Source organism: Nycticebus coucang, chromosome 13 (genome assembly GCF_027406575.1).
Source record: "Nycticebus coucang isolate mNycCou1 chromosome 13, mNycCou1.pri, whole genome shotgun sequence".
In the NCBI taxonomy this organism is placed as follows: domain Eukaryota; kingdom Metazoa; phylum Chordata; class Mammalia; order Primates; family Lorisidae; genus Nycticebus; species Nycticebus coucang.
Genome location: NC_069792.1, coordinates 17769692 through 17791482, shown reverse-complemented (window position 1 = coordinate 17791482; position 21791 = coordinate 17769692). Strand labels below are relative to the sequence as shown.

The 21791-nt window shown below is 35.7% G+C and overlaps 2 protein-coding genes across 2 annotated transcripts in view; both read left to right on the top strand.

Moving 5' to 3' along the window:
* ARFGEF1 (ADP ribosylation factor guanine nucleotide exchange factor 1) overlaps positions 1 to 21791 on the top strand; it is a 167863-nt gene that overhangs the window by 128140 nt on the left and 17932 nt on the right. The window contains exons 23-33 of the mRNA XM_053559499.1: positions 3574 to 3664; positions 8905 to 8945; positions 9036 to 9205; positions 9586 to 9737; positions 9875 to 10047; positions 11275 to 11435; positions 12693 to 12823; positions 17665 to 17794; positions 18739 to 18874; positions 18956 to 19094; positions 21018 to 21090. Of these exons, the coding sequence (XP_053415474.1) occupies positions 3574 to 3664; positions 8905 to 8945; positions 9036 to 9205; positions 9586 to 9737; positions 9875 to 10047; positions 11275 to 11435; positions 12693 to 12823; positions 17665 to 17794; positions 18739 to 18874; positions 18956 to 19094; positions 21018 to 21090 (1397 nt within the window). The remainder of the gene's footprint in view (positions 1 to 3573; positions 3665 to 8904; positions 8946 to 9035; positions 9206 to 9585; positions 9738 to 9874; positions 10048 to 11274; positions 11436 to 12692; positions 12824 to 17664; positions 17795 to 18738; positions 18875 to 18955; positions 19095 to 21017; positions 21091 to 21791) is intronic.
* LOC128563949 (non-histone chromosomal protein HMG-14-like) lies at positions 931 to 2404 on the top strand. Its single transcript, XM_053559511.1, has one exon. The coding sequence runs from the start codon at positions 1299 to 1301 to the stop codon at positions 1602 to 1604; it is 306 nt and encodes a 101-aa protein (XP_053415486.1). The 5' UTR covers positions 931 to 1298; the 3' UTR covers positions 1605 to 2404.

The window sequence follows — 21791 nt, the reverse complement described above, 5'->3', positions numbered from 1 at the left end:
ATTATTTTTTAGAAAATAGATTGGATCATGTCAGTCTTCTGAAAGGTCTTACAATGGTGATTTCTTGTTTTCACATGTAGTACATTGAACGTGGGAGTCAAGTTTCCTCACATTATTTTTCTGGTCTGTCTTTCCAGCTTTGTGTCCTGCTGCTGTTTCTCCCTTCTTTCCTGTCCCCACTAAATCCTTCATGATGGGTCCACCCAAGTGTGTTAAAACATAATGTATGCTTGCATGTTTCCATTGCTTGTCTGAATTGCTTTTCTTTCTGCTTCCTTTTCCAGTCAAGGCTCAGCTTGAATTAGTATTTTATTATATGAGAAAACTTGCCATAAGCCAACACCCCTTTTCTCTTTGTTGTTCCTATCAAAATTAGTTGTATTTAGCAAACTTATATTCTATGTAATTAGTTGATTTCACCCATGAAGTAATCATTACCTCATATTAAAGTTTGTTATAAATATGTCTTGTTTTCCTGGTAAATTACAGTAAGGAGAGGGATCAAATCTTTTTTACATTTTTCAGTTCTTAGACTAGAATTTGAGTTCACCAAATTTGAATGACATTAAGTTTGCATTCATAAAGGCACTGAGAGTTAATTGAGAGTTTGGTCAATTGGGTCAACAGTGTTTATAGAGCACTGGCTTTGGACTTAATATTGAATAAGGTGGGAAAGTACAAAAAATGTCTTATGATCTGATTCCTAACCTTAGGGAGCTTTTTGTCTGGTTGAAATGGCAACATTGGCTTGGTGTCCATAGCACAGTGGTTACAGTGCCAGCCACATACACCTAGACTGGTGGTTCGAACCCAGCTCTGGTCAGCTAAACAACAATGACAACTGCAACAAAAAAATACGTGGGCCTTGTGGTGGGCGCCTGTAGCCCCAGCTACTTGGGAGGCTCAGGCAAGAGAATCCGCTTAGGCCCAAGAGTTTGAGGTTACTGTGAGCTGTGATGCCGTGGCACTCTACCAAGGGAGACATAGTGAGACTCTGTCTCAAAAAAAAAAAAAAAAAGAAATGGCAACATTAACATACTTAAAATATCCATAATTGTGTGATACTGTATGGAAGTAATTCTGATTTGAGGAGTAATTAGTTACATGCTTAGTTCAGAGGCAGATAAGAACGATGGAGAAGCTCTGGGGCCCCGCGAGGCGGCGGGGAGGCGCCCGCGCCGCGGGTGTCAGCAGCTCGGGCGGCGGGAGGAGCGGCCGCGGCCAGGCAGCGCAGCTTCGCGAAGGCTCTCGGCGCCGCGGCCCGCAGGCACCCGGCACGCGCCCTGCCCGCCGCCAAGATGCCCAAGAGGAAGGTCAGCTCTGCCGAAGGAGCCGGGAAGGAAGAGCCCAAGAGGAGGTCGGCGCGGTTGTCAGCTAAACCTGCTCCTGCGAAAGTGGAAACGAAGCCAAAAAAGGTAGCAGCAAGGGATAAATCTTCAGACAAAAAAGTGCAGCCGAAAGGGAAAAGAGGAGCAAAGGGAAAGCAGGCCGAAGTGGCTAACCAAGAAACTAAAGATGATTTACCAGCAGAAAACGGAGAAAGTAAAACTGAAGAGAATCCAGCCGCTGACGAAGCAGGAGAGAAAGAAGCCAAGTCTGATTAATATCCTATACCATGTCTTATCAGTGGTCCCTGTCTCCCTTCTTGTACAATCCAGAGGAATATTTTTATCAACTATTTTGTAAATGCAAGTTTTTTAGTAGCTCTAGAAACATTTTTGAGAAGGAGGGAATCCCACCTCATCCCATTTTTTAAGTGTAAATTGCTTTTTTTTTAAGAGGTGAAATCATTTGCTGGTTGTTTATTTTTTGGTACAACCAGAAAATAGTGTGGGATGTTGAATTAATGGGAGGCTTTGACTATCTTGGGTGTGAGCTTAACATTCCATAGATGGGGGTTAGTTTTTATACCCTGTAATACAAAGCATACTAAATGGCAGTGTGGAGTCCCAGTCCTGCATTTGATGTGTGAACATTTTAAATTACTTCTATTCCCATGTTGTTTTGTACTAGAATTGTTTCCTAAAGAAAACCACTCCCATGATCATGGTTCTCCATGTCAGAACTGTGTACACTCTGTAACATCTTTGGTTGTGGTGCTCCTGTTTTCCTAATAACTTTTTTGCTGTGCTGTGAAGGACTGAAAATCTGAGCATGTAGCATATGGTAATGAAGTGTGAATTGGTGGGACTTACCTAACAGCTTATCGACATTTGAAGATACTGGTACTTGGTATCCTCTTAAGGAAAATTTGCCTCCAGATTTTAATCTGGAAAGTCACTGCAATAAATGTTTAAAAAAGAATTACAATAAATGGCTTTTTAGATTTTGGGTACATACGTTAAGAATTGTGTATACAAATTGAAATGTCTGTACTGATGCTCAACACAACCAATAAAATCTCAACTACCAAAAAAAAAAAAAAACGGTGGAGAAGAATCCTTCAATGGGAACTCAAATTGTGTTTTATAAGTAGATAAGTTTTAGGTAGTTGAGGGATGGTATCTTTTGTCTAGATTACAGGGGTCCTCAAACTGCGGCCCATAGGCCACACTAGGCAGTGTGATTGTATTTGTTCCCGTTTTGTTTTTTTTTACTTCAAAATAAGATACGTGCAGTGTGCATAGAAATTTGTTCATAGTTCTTTTTTTTTTTAAACTATAGTCTGGCCCTCCAACAGTCTGAGGTACAGTGAACTGGCCCCCTGTTTAAAAAGTTTGAGGACGCCTGGTCTAGAATGTTGAAGGAAAGTGCCTTTGGGGAGTTTATACTTTAGTAAGCAAAATGAAGGTGATGAGTTAGGAAAATTAATCTGGCAAGAGAATGAGAGAGAGTTTGTTGAAAAAGAGAATAATGGTAGAAATAACAGTCACAGAATTGTTTCATTAATCTAGGAGTGAAATTATGAAGGCCTAAACTAAGCAGGGGTAGAAATGAATAGTTGATATGACAGTTTAAAAGAAGGGTTTAGGGACTAGTTGAATATTGATGGTGGAGGAGGGGAAAGGTATCAAAGATAATTCTATGGTTAAGAGTTTGAAAACTGGGGATATTGTTGTTCTACTCTGCAACATATGAAAAAGATAATGATTCATGGGAAAACAAATGATTCTTTTGATAAAGAGGACCTGAGAACATAGAGACAGAATGTTCAAATAGCATTTGTGAGCAGGGGACTAGAGATTAAATGATGGGGAAACCTAATTACGTGGAGTTGGAATTATCCTCAGAAGGTATTAACAGGAACTAGGATTAGTGCTGTGTTTCTTAAACATTAAGGGAAATTATGTCTAATGTCATCAGTTTTATGATCTAAATTCACAGTGCCCTAATTTGTGTGACTTTTGTAAATACAGTTTGTGCCTTATTAACATGTATTGTGTTCTGCTTAGTATAGTTCATTAAGCATATTAGACTTTGATAAATGTCACTGATGCCAAAAAAAAAATTGCCTAAAGCCTTCCTTCTTTAATTAGGCAAATGATTGATTTCAGAAATATGTTTTAGAAATATAAGTGTATTCTTCCATTGAATTGTTTTCAAACTGAAATTACTCTCTTTTATGTGTGGTAGTTGGAGGAAATGTGGACTGGAAGCAGATAGCCAGTATTCAGGAATCCATTGGAGAAACCAGTTCTCAAAGTGTTGTTGTTGCTGTAGATAGGTAAGGTATCCATTTTATTCCCTTTTCAGATGAATACTCTTTCAATTCTTTAGTATCTAGATATATTTTGTTCATCAATACAAAGAAAATTATTGCCAAAATAATTTTCCTGAAGTAATATAAGACTTTATTTTGATATGCCATGATTTAGATGATGTAGTACCTATAATTTTGCTTATTGGATCATAGAACATAAGGAAATTAACAGTATGAAAATCTAAGTCACAGTAGGTATTAGTGGGCATTAGGGACATGATAAGTTTGACAAAAAAGAATGTAGTTTTTGTGGAAAACTTACTCTCATTATTATCACTATTTGAAAACATAGTCTATCTTTCTGGGTCCATGGTCTATGACTGCATTATGGATAAAGTGAAAGAGTTTTGTGAGCAATTTTCAGTATAAGCTTCTTTGGAAAAGGTATCAAGATATATATATATCAAGATATATGCATTCCCCATTTTAGTTTATTTTCTAAAGAAAATTTATGCTATGATTTATGGAGTATTTATTTCAGATTTATAAATGTCAACTTACAGAGCAATATCTTCTATTGTTCTTTTGAAGATTAGCCTTTTCTAGAAAAATGCCTCCCAAAATGAAACTTATGTTTTATAACACCTACTTTTTTTTAACCACTTGTGATAGAAACTTTCAGAAATATAGCATGTACTATATTCTTTTCTTGGCAGCCTGGGAACTCATGCTGATCCATTATATTACTTTGCTTTGCTTTGCATAAAACTTTTTTGCTCTAAGTGCAGACAGAACTAATGTTCAGCGTAGTGACCCTGGAAGTACTCCATGGAACTGTTTTCTTGAAAGAGTTCTTAATGTATACTTGCTGTCCTTTTTTTTCTAGGAAAGGGGTATCCTTTCAGTAGCCTCATGAAATGAGTATTATTTTAATTATATAATATAATATATTATTGTATTATTCTAAAATAATATATTATGATATTCAATATTATAATACATTATATTATGATATTAAGTCCTCAATTTCCCTCAAACAAAAAGAGGAAATTGAGACAGAAGGGGAATAAATATGATAACTTGCTCATCCCCCACAACCAGGCTAGTCTTGTCTTGATTATTGTGATAACTATTTCATTCATAGAGAATTTGGAGGGGTGGGTGAGGATGTACACCCAGGACACCTCTGAATGTATTCTCTTCACTTTTCTGCTTTTTAGCCTACATGTACAACCCCAGAACCATAATAGCTGCCCTTCTGCTACTAGACTCGTTTTCTTCCAAATGATTGTCTTGCCTTCTAGAAAATCATCTTCACTATCATTATGAGAATCTATTCAGGCAAGATTCAACATTCTGTGTACCATTTTTGTTTTTGTAATATACTTTATATGTCCGCACTCAGTTCTCATTTATACTCCTATTCACTGTTTATTATAGGGGATATGCCACTCATATGAACAAATTACATGCCTCTTCTGTTTTAAGAATTTGTGCTGTTTCAGAGGGGACTTAGTACAAATTCTGTTAGTTCTTTGTCATCACAAGCTTGTCATCACCAGATAGTTCTAAAAACATAACTGCAATGTCCAGTTTTATACAAAACCTGAATATTGCAAGCTTTAGCTTACAGGGAACACATTAAAAGTCACATATTTGATTTCTTATAAGGTTATATTATTCTTGTGTATCACTTTCTCATTAAGTTTCTTCTGAATTTCTTCCTGAATATCTGAGTTTATTTTCATGTATTCCATCTCTGATCCATAACCCACTTGGTGAGATAACACTGTTAGTTAAGAGAGTGGTGGGAATATTATCAAGCATCATCCTGAAGAGTTCTGTACTTGTCTTTTTCCTGTTCTTAGACCTACTGTTCTGTGTAATCAGTTATGACAGCTGTAAGAACCAAACAAGAAAAATAAAAATAATTCTTCTATGTTGAATTCTTTATAGCGTCTACAGAAAAAAAATATTTTATTTAAAAGTTTAGGGATGGGGCGGCGCCTGTGGCTCAAGGAGTAGGGCGCCAGTCCCATATGCCGGAGGTGGCGGGTTCAAACCTAGCCCTGGCCAAAAAAAAAAAAAAAAGTTTAGGGATGGTAAAATTTTTTATTATCTCCACTTTTGTATTAGAATCTTGTATCAGAATTTAGGAGAATGTTGGGAATATCTGATCGTCTAGCATTTGCTACTATAGAATTTTCTAGGCATTGTTAAGCTAGACCAATTTTATAATATTACTAAACTGTGCAGGGGATAGACTTTGTCCAGGAATGATTTGCTTCTAATAGCTAAAAATGTTATTTAACATCATAGTATTTGTTTTTATTATTTTTTTAAGTGTACCAGATCTAGGTAATACTGAACTATATAAATGGATCATTGTCACCTATCGGAAAATGTGTATAGCTTATCCCCACTTCATTTGCTCATAAATTCCTTTCAGTTAGTTCTAAGAAATAAATGTTATCTCTGATATTTTCACTTTGAGAAAACCACCTTTTACAGGAATAGTAATTTAGAATATTTGCATGTTGCATACAGTTTAAAAGTTTATTTGATCCAGAATCCGCAAAAATTTTGCCAACTTTTTTTTTTGCATCTGTATTATAATGTGGATGAAGCAGTAATCTTATCAGATTTTTTCCTCATTCATGTTTTTTACGGCATGTCTTTTAGCAAACAAAGTTCTTATGCTTTTCATATAGGGAATATAGAATTCATTTCATGGGTAGATTTTGTGGAACATAGCTCTGTTCTCCTGCCCTAGATCCCACAGACTGGTGTGCTCTACCATATGGCTTATCTTTAGTGAACCATTACTAGAAATAGAGTGACCCTTCAGAGGCTACCAGAGTGAGTAGGAATTTGAATGCCCTTTCCCAGGATGCATGCTCCTCCTACCTTCCACCATCACCCCTGTCTACAGAACCTATGGTTTCTCCTTGTTTCCTTTATTCTCCATCTTGAGAATTTGTTGTTTCTTTTTTTGTGTGTGTGGTTTTATCTCTTTCCTATTCTGTACCCCTCTATTTTCTATTTGCTTTCTTCTCAGTTTAAAAAAATCCTTTCTTGGATTTATTTATGTGTGCCCTGTCTTGTTTCTCCTATACTATTTAATTTTGACTGTGTGTTTGGTGTGGCTTGTCTATAGCCATTGCCTTCAGTGAGATTACCTCTAGTTTGAGCAATTAGCTGATTGATTATATTTACAAAGTATAGTCTAGCCATTTTAATTTCTTTTTTCTTTCTCCTTTCCCTTTTCCTGCCCCTTTCCGTCCCTTCCCCTCCCTTCCCCTTCATTTCCTCTTCCCTTCCCCTTTCCCTTCTTTCCCTCCCTTCCTGTCTTTTCCCTTTCCCTTCTTTCTCCTCTTTCCCTTTCTTCTCTTTCCCTTTTTTTTGTCTTGCTCTCTTGCCCAGGCTATAGTGTAGTAGGGTGATCATAGCTCATAGTTCACTGTAACCTCAAACTCCTGGCCTTAAGCAGTCCTCCCACCTCAACCTCTCAAAGTGCTGGGATTACAGGTGTGAACCACTGTACCTGGCCACAATTTTCTTTTTAGTTCATATGAGAGCATTGTAGTCTTTATATGTTTTTAATTTCTGGGTCCAGTCTAACTATTGGATTAAATGGCAAAAGTTTCTGTTTTCCCCTAGCTTGTGTTTTCTCCCACGTTTCGGAATTATTGCTTCATTCTACTGACAAGAATAATATAGGAAATCTTAAGACACTCCTTTACCAGGAGCTCAGATTCTAGTTATCATGTTGTCAGTTTCTAAATTGTTTTTGCTGTCTTACTTTGTAACTCATTGCTAGGACACACAGATAGATATTCAAAGGCACTGAAGTTAAAAAACATCACAATATACTCATATCCTTTAGACTGTGGTGGTTGGAAAAACTGGAATATATTTTAAATGCTTAATATTTTTTTGCTCAGGTAAGTATAAGGTAACATAGAAAAGTTGTTCAGAGTGTGGACTCAAGTCAGCCTGTCCTGGTTTGAGTCTTGGTTCTACTACCTACTAGTTCTGTGACTTTGAGGAAATTACTAAATTTCTTTGTGCTTCAGTTTTTATTTATAAAATTGGGGTTGCAATAATAATACATGCTTCTCAAGGTATTTTTGATTATCTAATGAGTGAGTATATGTTTAATATATTGCACTAAAATAGAATTCACCTTGTGAGCAATTTTAATAGAGGTTACCATTGCTACTAATATTTCTAAGTTTAATATTTGACCTGCTTCTGCCTTTAAAGATTCCTTTTTATTATGCAAATCATATAGGATGCATTTTAGATTGAAGTCATCCTGGAAGTCACATAAAACCTTTGATTATAAACCTAAAATATGGGTAAAATATATAGATTTTAAATAGTGAATTAATATACTGAAATATTTTATGAAACTTTGACATATAGAAAAAGAGCTCAGCACAGAAGAATGGATGAAACTGGGGCACACAGCTCACCTCTGCACATTTGAATGCCCTCAGGAAAGTGGGTTAGCCACTTTTTGGTTAAACTGAAACCTAAATTAAAAGTGATTTACCATAAATGAATTTTCTAATCAAGTGTACATTGTAAAAGAAGAATTTTTCATTTTACAAATTTGTTTAATACTAATAATCAGGAAAAATTAAAAAGTCATCTGTTTAGTAGTGTGCCAATTATTTGTTAGTTTTACAAATAATATTTTATTTTTAGAATCTTATACCTATTTGGTGTTTGTAAATCTATTAAATTACAACAATATACACTTACTCTAATAATAATACTGAATGCAAAGTGATACATAATGTGGTGGGGGTATGAGTGCGCGGGAGAAATATCCAAACTATACTTGTTGCTCAACCATGCAATGGAAAATACTCATTTGGCTACCTAGTTTTTTGTTCCTTTAAAAGAGGGAAAAATGGGGCGGCGCCTGTGGCTCAGTCGGTAAGGCGCCGGCCTCATATACCGAGGGTGGCGGGTTCAAACCCGGCCCCGGTCAAACTGCAACCAAAAAATAGCCGGGCGTTGTGGCGGGCGCCTGTAGTCCCAGCTGCTCTGGAGGCTGAGGCAAGAGAATCGCTTGAGCCCAGGAGTTGGAGGTTGCTGTGAGCCGTGTGAGGCCACGGCACTCTACCGAGGGCCGTAAAGTGAGACTCTGTCTCTACAAAAAAAAAAAAAAAAGGAGGGAAAAATGGCATCTTTTGAATTGACACAAGAGAAGTAATTTACAAATTTTTAAAATCACATTTTGTTTTCCCTAGAATATTCACAGGATCTACAAGGCTGGATGGAAATGCTATTGGTAAGTAACATTTATTCTACTTAAAAACTGATTTTTTGGCTAAAAACTTTAAAGTTGAGCTAAAAAACTGTAAATGTATTTCTATTATAGTGGATTTTGTACGTTGGCTCTGTGCTGTGTCCATGGACGAATTACTTTCCACTACACATCCAAGAATGTTTAGTCTACAAAAAATAGTAGAAATATCATATTACAACATGGGAAGAATAAGATTGCAGTGGTCTCGAATTTGGGAAGTTATTGGAGATCATTTTAATAAGGTATTTAAGTAACTATGATATTTGTTTACATTTATAATAATTTCATTCACAGTTTCCTTATAATCTAATTGAGGCTTTTTTCCTTCCAAGTAGTTGTTTATTATTTCTTTATAAATAAATTTAGAAAACTTTTGAGTCTTGTTTTCCTTATAAAAAAATAATTGCTCTAAGTTTTAAATATTTAGTTACAGTATTTTTCTTGTTGAGAAATATTTTTAGCATACCTAGAGACTTTTGGAGAATCTTAGAGGATTTACCTATCTGTGCTATTAATCAGGATTTACTTATCTGTGCTATTAATTATAACTTTTTCAGAGATGAAAATAATTGTGTATTTTTGCTACTGACATTAGCATCTTATATTTCTGTTGCTATTACAGGTTGGCTGTAATCCTAATGAAGATGTGGCTATTTTTGCAGTAGACTCCTTGAGGCAGTTGTCAATGAAGTTCTTAGAGAAAGGGGAACTTGCTAATTTCAGATTCCAGAAGGATTTCTTAAGACCATTTGAACATATAATGAAACGTAACAGGTATTAAATATGTTGAATTGCTTAATATCAGAAAAATCTTTATTGTTTTCCACAGTAGGGGGAAAAAAACAGAAGAAAGAGGGAAAAAGATGAGTTTAATCTGTATGCATATATAAGCAGTTATATTAATATTTTAGGTCTCCAACAATTCGAGATATGGTTGTACGATGTATAGCACAAATGGTTAATTCTCAAGCTGCTAACATTCGCTCTGGGTGGAAGAACATTTTCTCTGTATTTCACCTCGCCGCATCTGATCAAGATGAAAGCATAGTGGAACTTGCATTCCAAACAACTGGGCACATTGTCAGTGAGTATTCTCTTAGCTATGGTCAAGTCAAAAAACAAAAAGCCTTAGTGTGTTCAGAAGATAATTCAAGTACAAGATTATTGGACTGTTAGGGGCTTTAAGTTTATTAAGATTTGCCTGTAGAAACAGAGTAGATAATAATTAAATTATTTTTATGTTTAACATTTATTGAGTATTTTCCATATGGCAAACACTGTGAGCACTTTTCATGTATTTAATCTTCACAATTCTGTGAGATAAATATCTTTATTGTCCCCTTTTGTTATCAATTAGGAAACTCAGGCCCAGAGAGATTAAGCAATTTGCCTAAAGTCACAGAACGAATAAGTAATGGAACTGGTATTCAAGGCTGTGGATTTGAATACTGGTATTCAACTGGTATTCAAAGCCTTTGATACTGCACGATACTGCACAGCCTCCTTTGACTTTGAGGGGGACCAAAATGCTAAGGATATAAATTAAGCCATTGTCAAGATTCATGACATTATTGTAGTTATTAACCGAGTGCTTGTTTAAGTATTATAATAAGCACTTAACTTACATTATTTTATGTGATAATTATAGCTCTCCTGTGAATATGATTATTCCCATTATATAGATCAAGAAACTAAGATTTAAAGGTTAAGAAAGGTTAAGTAATTTTGTATATTCACTTAGTAGAAATTGATTCGGTACCTACTATGTACCAGTCACCATAATAGGTGCTATGTTTATAATGCAAACAAAACAGACATGTTCCTCTGTTCTCACTACTCAGAGCAGCGAAGTAAGTGGTAGAGACAGACTTGAACCCCCTATCTGTTGGAAGTCAAAGCTGTTAACCTTCAAGAAGTATGCATTGCATCTAGGCCGGGCATGGTGGCTCTTGCCTGTAATCCCAGCACTTGGGAGGCCAAGGCGAGTGGATTGCCTGAGCTCACAAGTTAAAGAACAGCCTGAACTAGAGCGAACACCCGTCTCTAAAAATAGTTGGGCACTGTGGTGGGTGCCTGTAGTCCCAGCTACTTAGGAGGCTGAGGCAAGAGAATCGCTTGAGCCCAGGAGTTTGATGTTGCTGCGAGCTATGACGCTACGGCATTCTACCTAGAGCCACAAAGTGAGAATCTCTCTCAAAAAAAAGAAAAGAAAAAAGAAATATGCATTACATCTAGAGGTTGATGTATTTTTGGTATGACTAAGAATAATTGAAAAATTACAGTTATTTTGGTGTATTTTTCTCTATTTTAGCCCTTGTATTTGAAAAACATTTTCCAGCGACCATTGATTCTTTCCAGGATGCAGTGAAGTGTTTGTCTGAATTTGCATGCAATGCAGCTTTCCCAGACACAAGCATGGAAGCAATTCGACTTATTCGCCATTGTGCAAAATATGTGTCTGATAGACCTCAGGTACAGCGTCATTTAGTAAAGAAAATTTTGTTGAGTATTTATTTCTAATCTGAAATCTAAGTTTGGGAATAAGGATACAAAAGCATTTATTTTTCACTGAACCCCCAAATAATCTGAGCTTGATTCTGAGTTATGGTGGTTAATGATTATAACTAACCATTATTGAAAGTGTCAGCTATTTTTCTGATTTTTTCATGTGTATTAATTTGTTTTATCTTCACAATACCTTTTTGGGATAGGAAGTGTTGTAGCTCCATACAGATAAGGAAACTGAGGCACAGACAAGTTAAAAAATGTGCTGCTGGTTGCAGGCCTGGTAGAGTATAGCTAGAATTTGAGACCTAGCCTGTGTTTATAACCGTGTCCTGCAGTGCTGCTTGTCTGTGCTCTGTAGCCCTAAAGTCAGCTGACTGGCTGATAATTGGCTTAAGCTCGTAAGGAAGGGGTTGAATTGACAATGTGGCTGCCAAGTTCAACTTGCATATCTGAATCTATCTTTATAATAGTGTATCACAGATTCAGTGATAAGATTTTTTTGCATACTGACACAGACCTACTGGGTGTTTAGTATTTTTGAGATACATCAGCTTATTTGACTTTGACATCTCCCCAGTGTGGTTAGTGTGGCTGCATGGTATCATAGTCATTTAAATAATAAAAATGGAAATCTGAATTAACCTGCTTAATTAATGCAGAAAGATGGTGATAGTTGAGGATGTCAAGCCAACTTTAGGATTCTCGTCCAGAGCTCTTCGTAGGCAGTTACATTGTGCTCACTTCAGCAGCACATATATCATTAATAAAGTTGTAGGCAGTTACAGTCTCTTAATATTTTATAAATTATTATTGCTTATGGGCAGCGCCTGTGGCTCAGTGAGTAGGGTGCCGGCCCCATATGCCGAGGGTGGCGGGTTCAAACCCAGCCCCGGCCAAACTGCAACAAAAAAATAGCCGGGCGTTGTGGCGGGCGCCTGTAGTCCCAGCTACTCGGGAGGCTGAGGCAAGAGAATCGCGTAAGCCCAGGAGTTGGAGGTTGCTGTGAGCTGTGTGACGCCACGGCACTCTACCAAGGGCGGTACAGTGAGACTCTGTCTCTACAAAAAAAAAAAAAAAAAAAAAAAAAAAAAAATTATTATTGCTTATTAGATTGCTCCCTTTTGATTTATAAAACACTTAAAATTTTTTTGAAAAATGATAGACTGAATGTACAGGTATTATGTTTTGCTTTTAATAATGTTACCACCTTTCTTCTTGAAGGCTTTCAAGGAATACACAAGTGATGATATGAATGTGGCACCTGAAGACCGGGTATGGGTGAGAGGATGGTTTCCGATTCTCTTTGAGTTATCCTGTATCATCAATAGATGCAAATTAGATGTAAGAACCAGGTAACAATCAGTATTTGAAATTAAAATCTTAAAGCGTCTGTTTTTATTTTAATCAAATTAACTTTTCTTATATAAGCACAAGTTCACAGTTCTTAAGTCATGTGTTTTATCAAATATAGCAATGATTAGATAGGCAGTTAATAGAATTTTAAAACGTTAAATAGAACAAAAAAATGGAAATACTACATTACTTATTTAAAAATTTGATAATCTATATTTAATTTTACCATCTAGGTTAATTTAATACTTTAAACCTTCCATCTTTTCATGTATTTGTTTCCAATCGCAAATCAAAGTTAGTAGCAAAATTTATTTTATTTTCCAGTGAACGATTGAAGAATTTTAAAATATATATTCTTGGTGGATTTTAAGTAAAGAACCATTTCTTTCTTTCTTTTTTTTTTTTTTTTTTTAGAGACAGAGTCTTGCTTTATCCCCCTCGGTAGCATGCCATGGCATCACAGCTCATAGCAACCTCCAATTCCTGGGCTTAGCCTCCCAAGTAGCTGGGACTATAGGCGTCTGCCACAATGCCCAGCTATTTTTGTTGCAGTTTGGCTGGGGGCCAGGTTTGAGCCCGCCACCCTCAGTATATGGGGCCAGTGCCCTACCCACTGAGCCATAGGCGCCTCCCAAGAAGCATTTATTTTGAAGCCTTGTTGGTAACATAGTTTAGAATAGTACAGATGTATTCAAATAGAATTCTTTAAAATAAAAGTAAAAGATCTTTCCCAATAAAAGATCCCTATGAACATTTAGTTAATTTGTAATGGAACTATTGTGGATATCATTTAACTGGGCAAGTACTCAGTACACTGTTCTTATGTTCTGTTCATACCACTCTCATAGTAAAAATTTTTACACCTTGTACTTTTGATTGCCAAATTGAAATAGCCAACTTGTGTATCCTGCTGTCTCTCTATAAGTATTTTAGCCTATCAGTGAGTTCAATTTTATGGTAAACAAAATCCCTTAGGGTAGTTCATCTTCTTTTTAGGAAGAATCATTATTTGGACATTTTACTTTAGTGAATTCTTTAAATTGTAAAGATAACACAGACTTGTAACAAATCAATGATAAAAATTTAATGAAAAAAAATCTCTCCTTCCTCCCCTTATGCCAGAACCAAACCCACCCCTTACCAAGGTTAAATTTGGCTTACGCCCTAAGAAACTTTTCATTTTTATAGCACTATTTGTGATAATAGAAATTCTTGGGAAATAGATAAATTAATCCCAAATAAGGTCAGGTGCAGTGGCTCATGCCTGTACCTCAGCACTTAGGGAGGTTAAAGTGGAAAATTACTTAAGTCTGGGAGTTTGAGATGACCCACCTGGGAAATATAGCAAGATCTCCATCTCATCGCTATAAATTTTTAAAAAAATAAGCTAGGCCTGGTGGCACACACCTATAGTCCTAGCTACTCAAAAGGTGGAAACAAGAAGCTCTCTTGAGCCCAGGAGTTTGAGGTTACACCAAGCTATGATTAACACTCTAACTTGGGCTGCAGAGGGAGACCCTGTTTCATAAAAGAAGGAAAAAGAGTTTCAAGTCATAGGGATTTTTCATAAAATCTAATAATCATGAAAACATTTGAGAATGTTTTATTTTGTAATTAGGCATAGAGAATTGTTAATCAGTGGACCTGTTAGGAACTTTTTAAAATTCAAGATCTCCCCCAGTTCAAATTTCCAGCCACCTCAGTGGAATAGCTAATAATATCATGTCTGGCAAATCAGGTAAACTCAGCACATGCTCCTTACTCTTATTTATTTATTTATTTATTTTTTTGGTAGAAGTCTTTTTGACAGATGGCCTGCCTGCTTTCTTAGCTTATTATTTCCTGGGACAGTGATACCTTGCTTCTTAACCATATCCATATTCAGAGGAAGGGTAGATTCTAGTTGTTAAAAAAAAAAAAGTGTGTTTTCCGGTTAGTAAAGGAGAGGGGAAAAGATAAGTAAATGTTGTTCATTGATGGCTTTTGATTTTTCTGTCCCACCCCAGGTGTCATATGGGCTGTTACTTAGCTTACAATGCCATACCATGATTTGTATAACACCGGATTGCAAAGAAATTTACTTGCATTCTCATTTGATTCTCCCAGAATTCTGTAGATTTAGGGATAAATACTTAACCCAGAGTTGCAAATTTAGTCATGTATTCATTATTGACAGGGATATATTAGGTGAGTTTGTCATTATAGAACTTTGTAGAATGTATTTACACAAAGATGGTGCAGCCTATTGCTCCAAAGCTGCAAACCTGTACCACATATTACTATGCTGAATACGGTAGGCAATTTTAATACAATGTTAAGTATTTGTATATTTAAACATAGGGAAGGTATTATTTTTTAATAATTTTAAAAAATTCAGTAAAAGTAAAAATAAAACTGTTAACCCCTGTGTATAGGGCACTCACCATTAATGGAACTTTCAGGACTGAAACTTGCTCTGACTCACTGAGTGAGTCAGTGAATGAGTGGGGAGTATGAAGCCTAGGACAATACTGTGCACTTTGGCTACACTAATTTATTTTTAAAAATATTTCTTCATGGGCGGCGCCTGTGGCTCAGCGGGTAGGGCGCCGGTCCCATATGCCGGAGGTGGTGGGTTCAAACCCAGCCCCGGCCAAATTAAAAAAAAAAAAAAAAAATATTTCTTCAATAGTGAATTAACCTCAGCTTGCTATAATTTTTTTTTTTCTATTCTCTTGCCTCAGCCTCCCAAGTTGCTGGGACTATAGGTGCCCGCCACAGCGCCTGGCTGTATTTTTTTTTTTTTTGGTTGTAGTTGTCGTTTGATGGGTCTGGGATGGGTTCTAACCCTCCAGCTCTTGTGTATGTGGCTCGTGCTGAGCCACTGTAATTTTTAAAAAATTTTTTATTTTTTAACCTTTAAGACTTTTTTGTTAAAAACTAAGGCACAAACACACACACTAGCCGTAGACCTACATGGGGAAAAGATCGCCAGTATCACTGTCTTCTACTTCCACATCTTGTCCCACTGGAAGGTCTTCAGGGCAGTAATGTGCATGGAATTGACATTGCCTGTGATAACAATGCCTAACTTTTAAAAATCTATAAATGCAAAGAGGACACACTAAAGTAGCAATAAAAAGCTTAATGTAATAAATACATAAACCAGTAGTGTAAATATTAGCATTATGTGAGTGGCAGTGCCCTAGCTTTGTTCATACCAACATCACCAGAAATGTGAGTAATAGAGTAATGTGTTACACTGCGACCTTATGAAGGCTGTGATATCATGAGACAACAGAAATTTTTTAGCTGTTACAATCTTACAAGACCTCCACTGTATATATAGTCCCATCATCACGAAATGTCCTTATATGGCACATGAGTCTTCTTTTTCTGCGCTTAAGGATTACTTTATTAAAAGACATCTTCAACAGTAAAAGTCCTCGGACACTATTGATTCTTTGTATGTTTGCTTTGGGCCCTGGAAAACACAGGATTGTCTCTTTCCCCTTACCCCAATCCAGTTACTTGGCAGTGAGGGGGTGAATAGACATGGAGCTCAGCAGACTGGGAAAGAGGGAATCTTGTTCCATTGTAAAGGGGGAAATGTGTAGATTTCGCATGCATTAGTGGGACTCCAAGGAGGTCTTCTGTGGAAGATTGTTTCCTCAGGGCTTTCTTTTTTTTTTTTTTTGCAGTTTTTGGTTGGGGCTGGGTTTGAACCTGCCACCTCCGGCATATGGGGCCAGCACCCTACCCCTTTGAGCCACAGGCATCGCCCCCCTCAGGGCTTTCTTTATCACCACTCATGTTACATATTAGGTACCTCAGGGATCAAATAGACTATTGTGAACTTGCTGTAGGACTGGAGTACTGTAATGTTATTTTACACATTTATTTAACAGACATTTGTTGAGAACCTTCCAGCAGAATCTGCAATGTACTAAGCATATACCCGGCCTGGTAGTATAGCAGCAAATGAGCTGAACTGTGTACCAGTCCCTATAGGACCTTTCAGGGACAATTTTGTTCTGTCCTACTATTAGACTTCTGGAAATATAAACCACTTCTAAATTGTAGGATGCCTATATTTTGTGAGAAAAAAACAACATATAAAGAAAAGACCAAATGATAGTGTTTACATAAGGATATTATTTCAAGAAACATAATAAGGAATCAGGGAGGTAATTTAGACTTTTGTTTATAACACTTACTCAAAAGCTAGTCAGTGTGATACTAAGCAGTTTATTTGTTCAAGAAATACTCACTGCTTGCCTGACAGTTGGTGAGCATTTCTCTGGGCTACAACAGGAAACAAAATAGACACAGACCCTTGCCCTCAGGGACCTTTATAAATCCTTTTGTGTGGGAACATTGGATGAACAAGGTTTATATCCATAAGTTTTTTGAAAAAGATTTTCCAAAATCTAATTTTTGTTCTTAGATTGCTTTAGATATACTGTCTTCCTTAGCTGTAGTGCAGCAAAAATTAATGTTAATTCACATGGTCTTTTTCAATCTGAAATTTCATTTATAATTTTTTAAATAATGTTTTCTTTTTTTTTAACTTAATTTTTTAAATGCTGGAATAATGAGGTGCGAATAGGGGGAAAGTAAAATAAAAAAAAATTTAAAGCCAGGGACTTTGGAGGTTTAGTTTTTTTGTTTTTTCCCCTGAATGATAATATCCTAAACAAACCTGATATTTTAACAGTGTAAATGTTTTAACACTCAGTGTCATCTGTTAAAGACCAGTTTAAAACTTTCTGCTTTTCGTTGCTTTGTGAACTGTAATCTCTTTTAGGAAGGAGATGCTTTTTTGCGTTATATCTTTCCTAATTATGTTTTGTTATTTTAGGGGCTTAACAGTAATGTTTGAAATAATGAAAACATATGGTCACACTTATGAAAAACACTGGTGGCAGGATTTATTTAGAATTGTTTTCAGAATCTTTGACAATATGAAATTGCCGGAACAGCAGACTGAGGTAAGAAAACACAAAATTTTCATTTAGCAGAGTCACGTTAAAAGGTTTTTAGCATCTTCCCCTGATACATTTTAGTATTCCAAATTAATCACATTGAGCAGAGAAGAATTCTTAGAAAATTTTTCTTTAAGACATGAGAACATAATAGCATAGCTTCATAAGTAAGAACACTATTTGGGTATAGAACCGAGTTAATGAATTGATGTTTGTTCTGGTGCTCTTGTGAATTGATGTTTGTTTTCAGTGCTGCTGTGAACTGTCAGTTTCTTTTCCTCATTTGATTTCGTCACGCCTATAAAGCGCCAGCAACGTTTTGTATTATCACAAAGTGACTTTTTTATTCTGCCTTGAGTAAAGAATACAAAGCAAAATTTAAGTTTATTTTATTCATCTTAATGTGTTTAACTACAAACCAGTTACAGTGTGGAGAGAGCAACTTCAGATTTTCCTGTTTTCTTCCCTATAGTGTTATTAAATGCAGACTTCTGAGATTATCCTTTAAATGACTGAAAGTAATAAATTATACTGATTTTCTATAGACCTTTTTACTTTTTAGTGTTTTCAAATAACCATACTTCATGAAAGGCAGTTTTACTTTAAATCTGTGCTAACTCCACTTTTTTGTTTCCCTCTCATTGGCATGTTCTATAAGGCCAACTATTGTTCATGCGGACTGAAAAGTCACAATATCAAAATAATGCAGTGATAATTTTTTTAATAATCAAAACAAATAGTACAGAAAATACTTCAATGGCATTATACATCGGTGGTTATAGGGTAATGAAGAAAACTAGATAACAGATTTTAAGTTGAGGTGACTGTAATGTTCTTGAAGGAAGTAAGGAAAACGGACAGTCTGATATTTGAATTATGCATGCATATTTCTTTTTAATTCTAGTAGTTGATGAATGGTATGACCTTCATTTGATGACTTTTTTCCCCAGAAAGCTGAATGGATGACAACAACTTGCAATCATGCACTTTATGCAATTTGTGATGTATTCACCCAATATTTAGAAGTACTCAGTGATGTACTTTTAGATGATATTTTTGCCCAACTCTACTGGTGTGTGCAGCAAGGTAGGTCAGTACCAGATATTGATACAAAGTGTTAAAAGTGAACCTTGTAATTTATAAATGAATTGTTCTTTTCTTTCCTAGATAATGAACAGTTAGCACGATCTGGTACAAACTGCTTAGAAAACGTTGTTATTCTGAATGGTGAAAAATTTACTCTAGAAATCTGGGATAAAACTTGTAACTGCACACTAGATATCTTCAAAACCACAATCCCACATGCGTAAGATTTTAAATATCTTTACATTTATGTTTGCATATTGAATGAGTTTGATAATGACTAGTGATTAAAGTTTGATAGTGACTGGCGATTTCTCATAACAGATATATTTTTAGGCATGTCTCAGTGTTACATGGTTTCAGATTCATTACAACTCAAACACCTATAAACCATAACAAATATGTGAATTAAACTCTTTGTAAGCTAAAATCTTTTGTCTGATTATCCAAAATTTGGGTCACTGAAATGATTCCACTGTCTTTTATAATATTTTGTTTGTCCAGATCAAACCAATTAGTGGTTCTAAATGAAAAAAAAAAAGTCAATATATTTATACTTACTATAGATGTAATGATATAAAGAAAATCTGCTTACAGATATTATATTTTATAGTTAATTGTGATCTTTCTTTAAGGAATAAGTTTGCAATTGAATTAGAGTGAGGTAATGTTTATGGATGGGGAAACTAAGACAGTCTAGCTAATAGCTCCTGGATTATTTGTAGGTATACTTTGTAGTATGTAATAGACAGGCTCTAATAGCACCTGGATTATTTGTAGGACAGATGAGAGCTTACCTTCCAGTTCAACCCTGGGGGCTCTCTGCACATAGTTTTACCTTAGACTCTTCCTTAAAATTTTTTTAATATGCCAGCATATGGGCTTGTACTGACACAAAACTGTGCCATCAGAAGATGGCAAATTATGAAGCTAAGATGGCAGATTTCTTAGCTTCATAAACTTTTTCTTGACCTTAATTAAATATGTATGAACTCTTATAATCTCTTTGTCAAATATCCTAATCACTAGTAAATAGGAAATCAAACAAGAGAAACACTCCCCTAGAAAAGCAGACTTTAGACAGGAGTACACTAAAAAGACATACATTCATTTCTTTGGGTCTGTTCCCAACTGTGATATAATTTTTCTTATTTGTTAGTGTGCTTTTTTATTGGAGCAATATGAGTTACTGACAAATGATCCATGTCTGTCAGAGTTTGTGACCCTTACGTCAAAGACAGCACTAATTCTTGCCTAGCTGTTGTCCCTATGAAATCTTTACAGAAACCCATTTGGCTGTGTATTTTTTTTTGTAAGAGCTGCTTCTGTTTTAATTTATTGAATTATACACTCAGGATAATATATGATCATAAAGATCATCTAATAAGCATCCTTTAAGAGAAGACACCTGTCCCAGAACATTCTCCTTATTGAATTGAGATTTGTCTGTTTCTCCGCTATCTGTCTCATTCCCCAAGAGCTCCTGCTGCTGAGAAACAAGAACTTAGTCCTTAATCATCTTTTTACCCCAAGCACCTAATTCAGGGATGATAAGTTAATTTCTCTTTTGTACCAGATTTTGCTTTATTCATTTGTATATGTTGTTTTTAAAAAATAGAATCTAAGGAATTACATGAATTTTGATCTCTTGGTTTAATATTTATGGATTTTTAAAAAATATAAATCATTAAAAAATTCTTAACCTCGGAAAACATTTGATGCCATCGATACTTAGGAAAAGTAGATTTAATGTTTAAAAAAATTCTTCAGAGGGCAGCGTCTGTGGCTCAAAGGAATAGGGCTCCAGCCCCATATGCCAGAGGTGGTAGGTTCAAACCCAGCCCTGGCCAAAAACTGCAAAAAAAATTTCTTCAGAAAGTGGTTTTTAATGTAAAACTTATGACCAGATTACTTTTAGTTCTGTTACATGCTACTTAATTACTTCCTGAAAGCACATATTTTAAAATTTTTCTTAGTTGTTTTTCAGGAAATTGCTCTTAGCATTAGTGAAAGGTGGAATATATTGATTTTGGTATATTATTGTGACTTTCTTGTGCACATTTCAAAATATGCTTGATAGAGCATATGGCACTCTCCTTCCATTCCCCCAAACCACAATGATTAGTGTGTTTTTGGTATTTTAAAGGCTCTTGACCTGGCGTCCTACTTCTGGAGAAACTGCAAATCCACCTCCATCTCCTGTGAGTGAAAAACCATTGGTAAGTTTTAATAAGTAAAGCATATTTTAAATTAATTATTTGTGACAAGTAATTTTACCATGGGTTAAATTCTTATAGGAGTGTCTTAGTCTATCCTGCCATAACAAAACACCTGAACTGAGTAGTTTATAAGTAACAGAAATTTATTTTCTCACTGCTCTGGAGGCTGAGAAGTCTAAGATCAAGGCCCTGACAGTTTCACTATCTATTGAGGGCTGCCCTCCAGTTTCAAGATGGCACCTTGTTGCTCCATCCTCACATGGCGGATGGCTGGACAAAAAAGGGCCTCGCTAGTTCCCTCCAGCTTTTTTTAAGGCACTAATTCTCCTAAAGACTTCACTTATTTATTGAGGATTAGCCTCAAGCATGAATTTTAGAAGGGATGTAATAAACATTCAAACCATAGCAGTGAGTTCACCTCTTAAGAACTATTTGCTATTCAGAATTCTCAGGTTAAATTTTTTAATACTGGACATGATTCAAAGATATTTCGAAGGTTCTGAGAGAAAGGTACCAGATTACATAGGGATTTCCATGATAAACCAAAGATATTATTAGATCTTACTTTATTTAAATTTTTTATTTTGATACAATTTCATCTTATAGAAAAGTTGCCAAAATAGTATGAAGAACGGTACCAAAACAGTACAAAGAACATCAGTATACCTTCATCCAGTGTGTTGATTTCCTAGGTCTGCTGT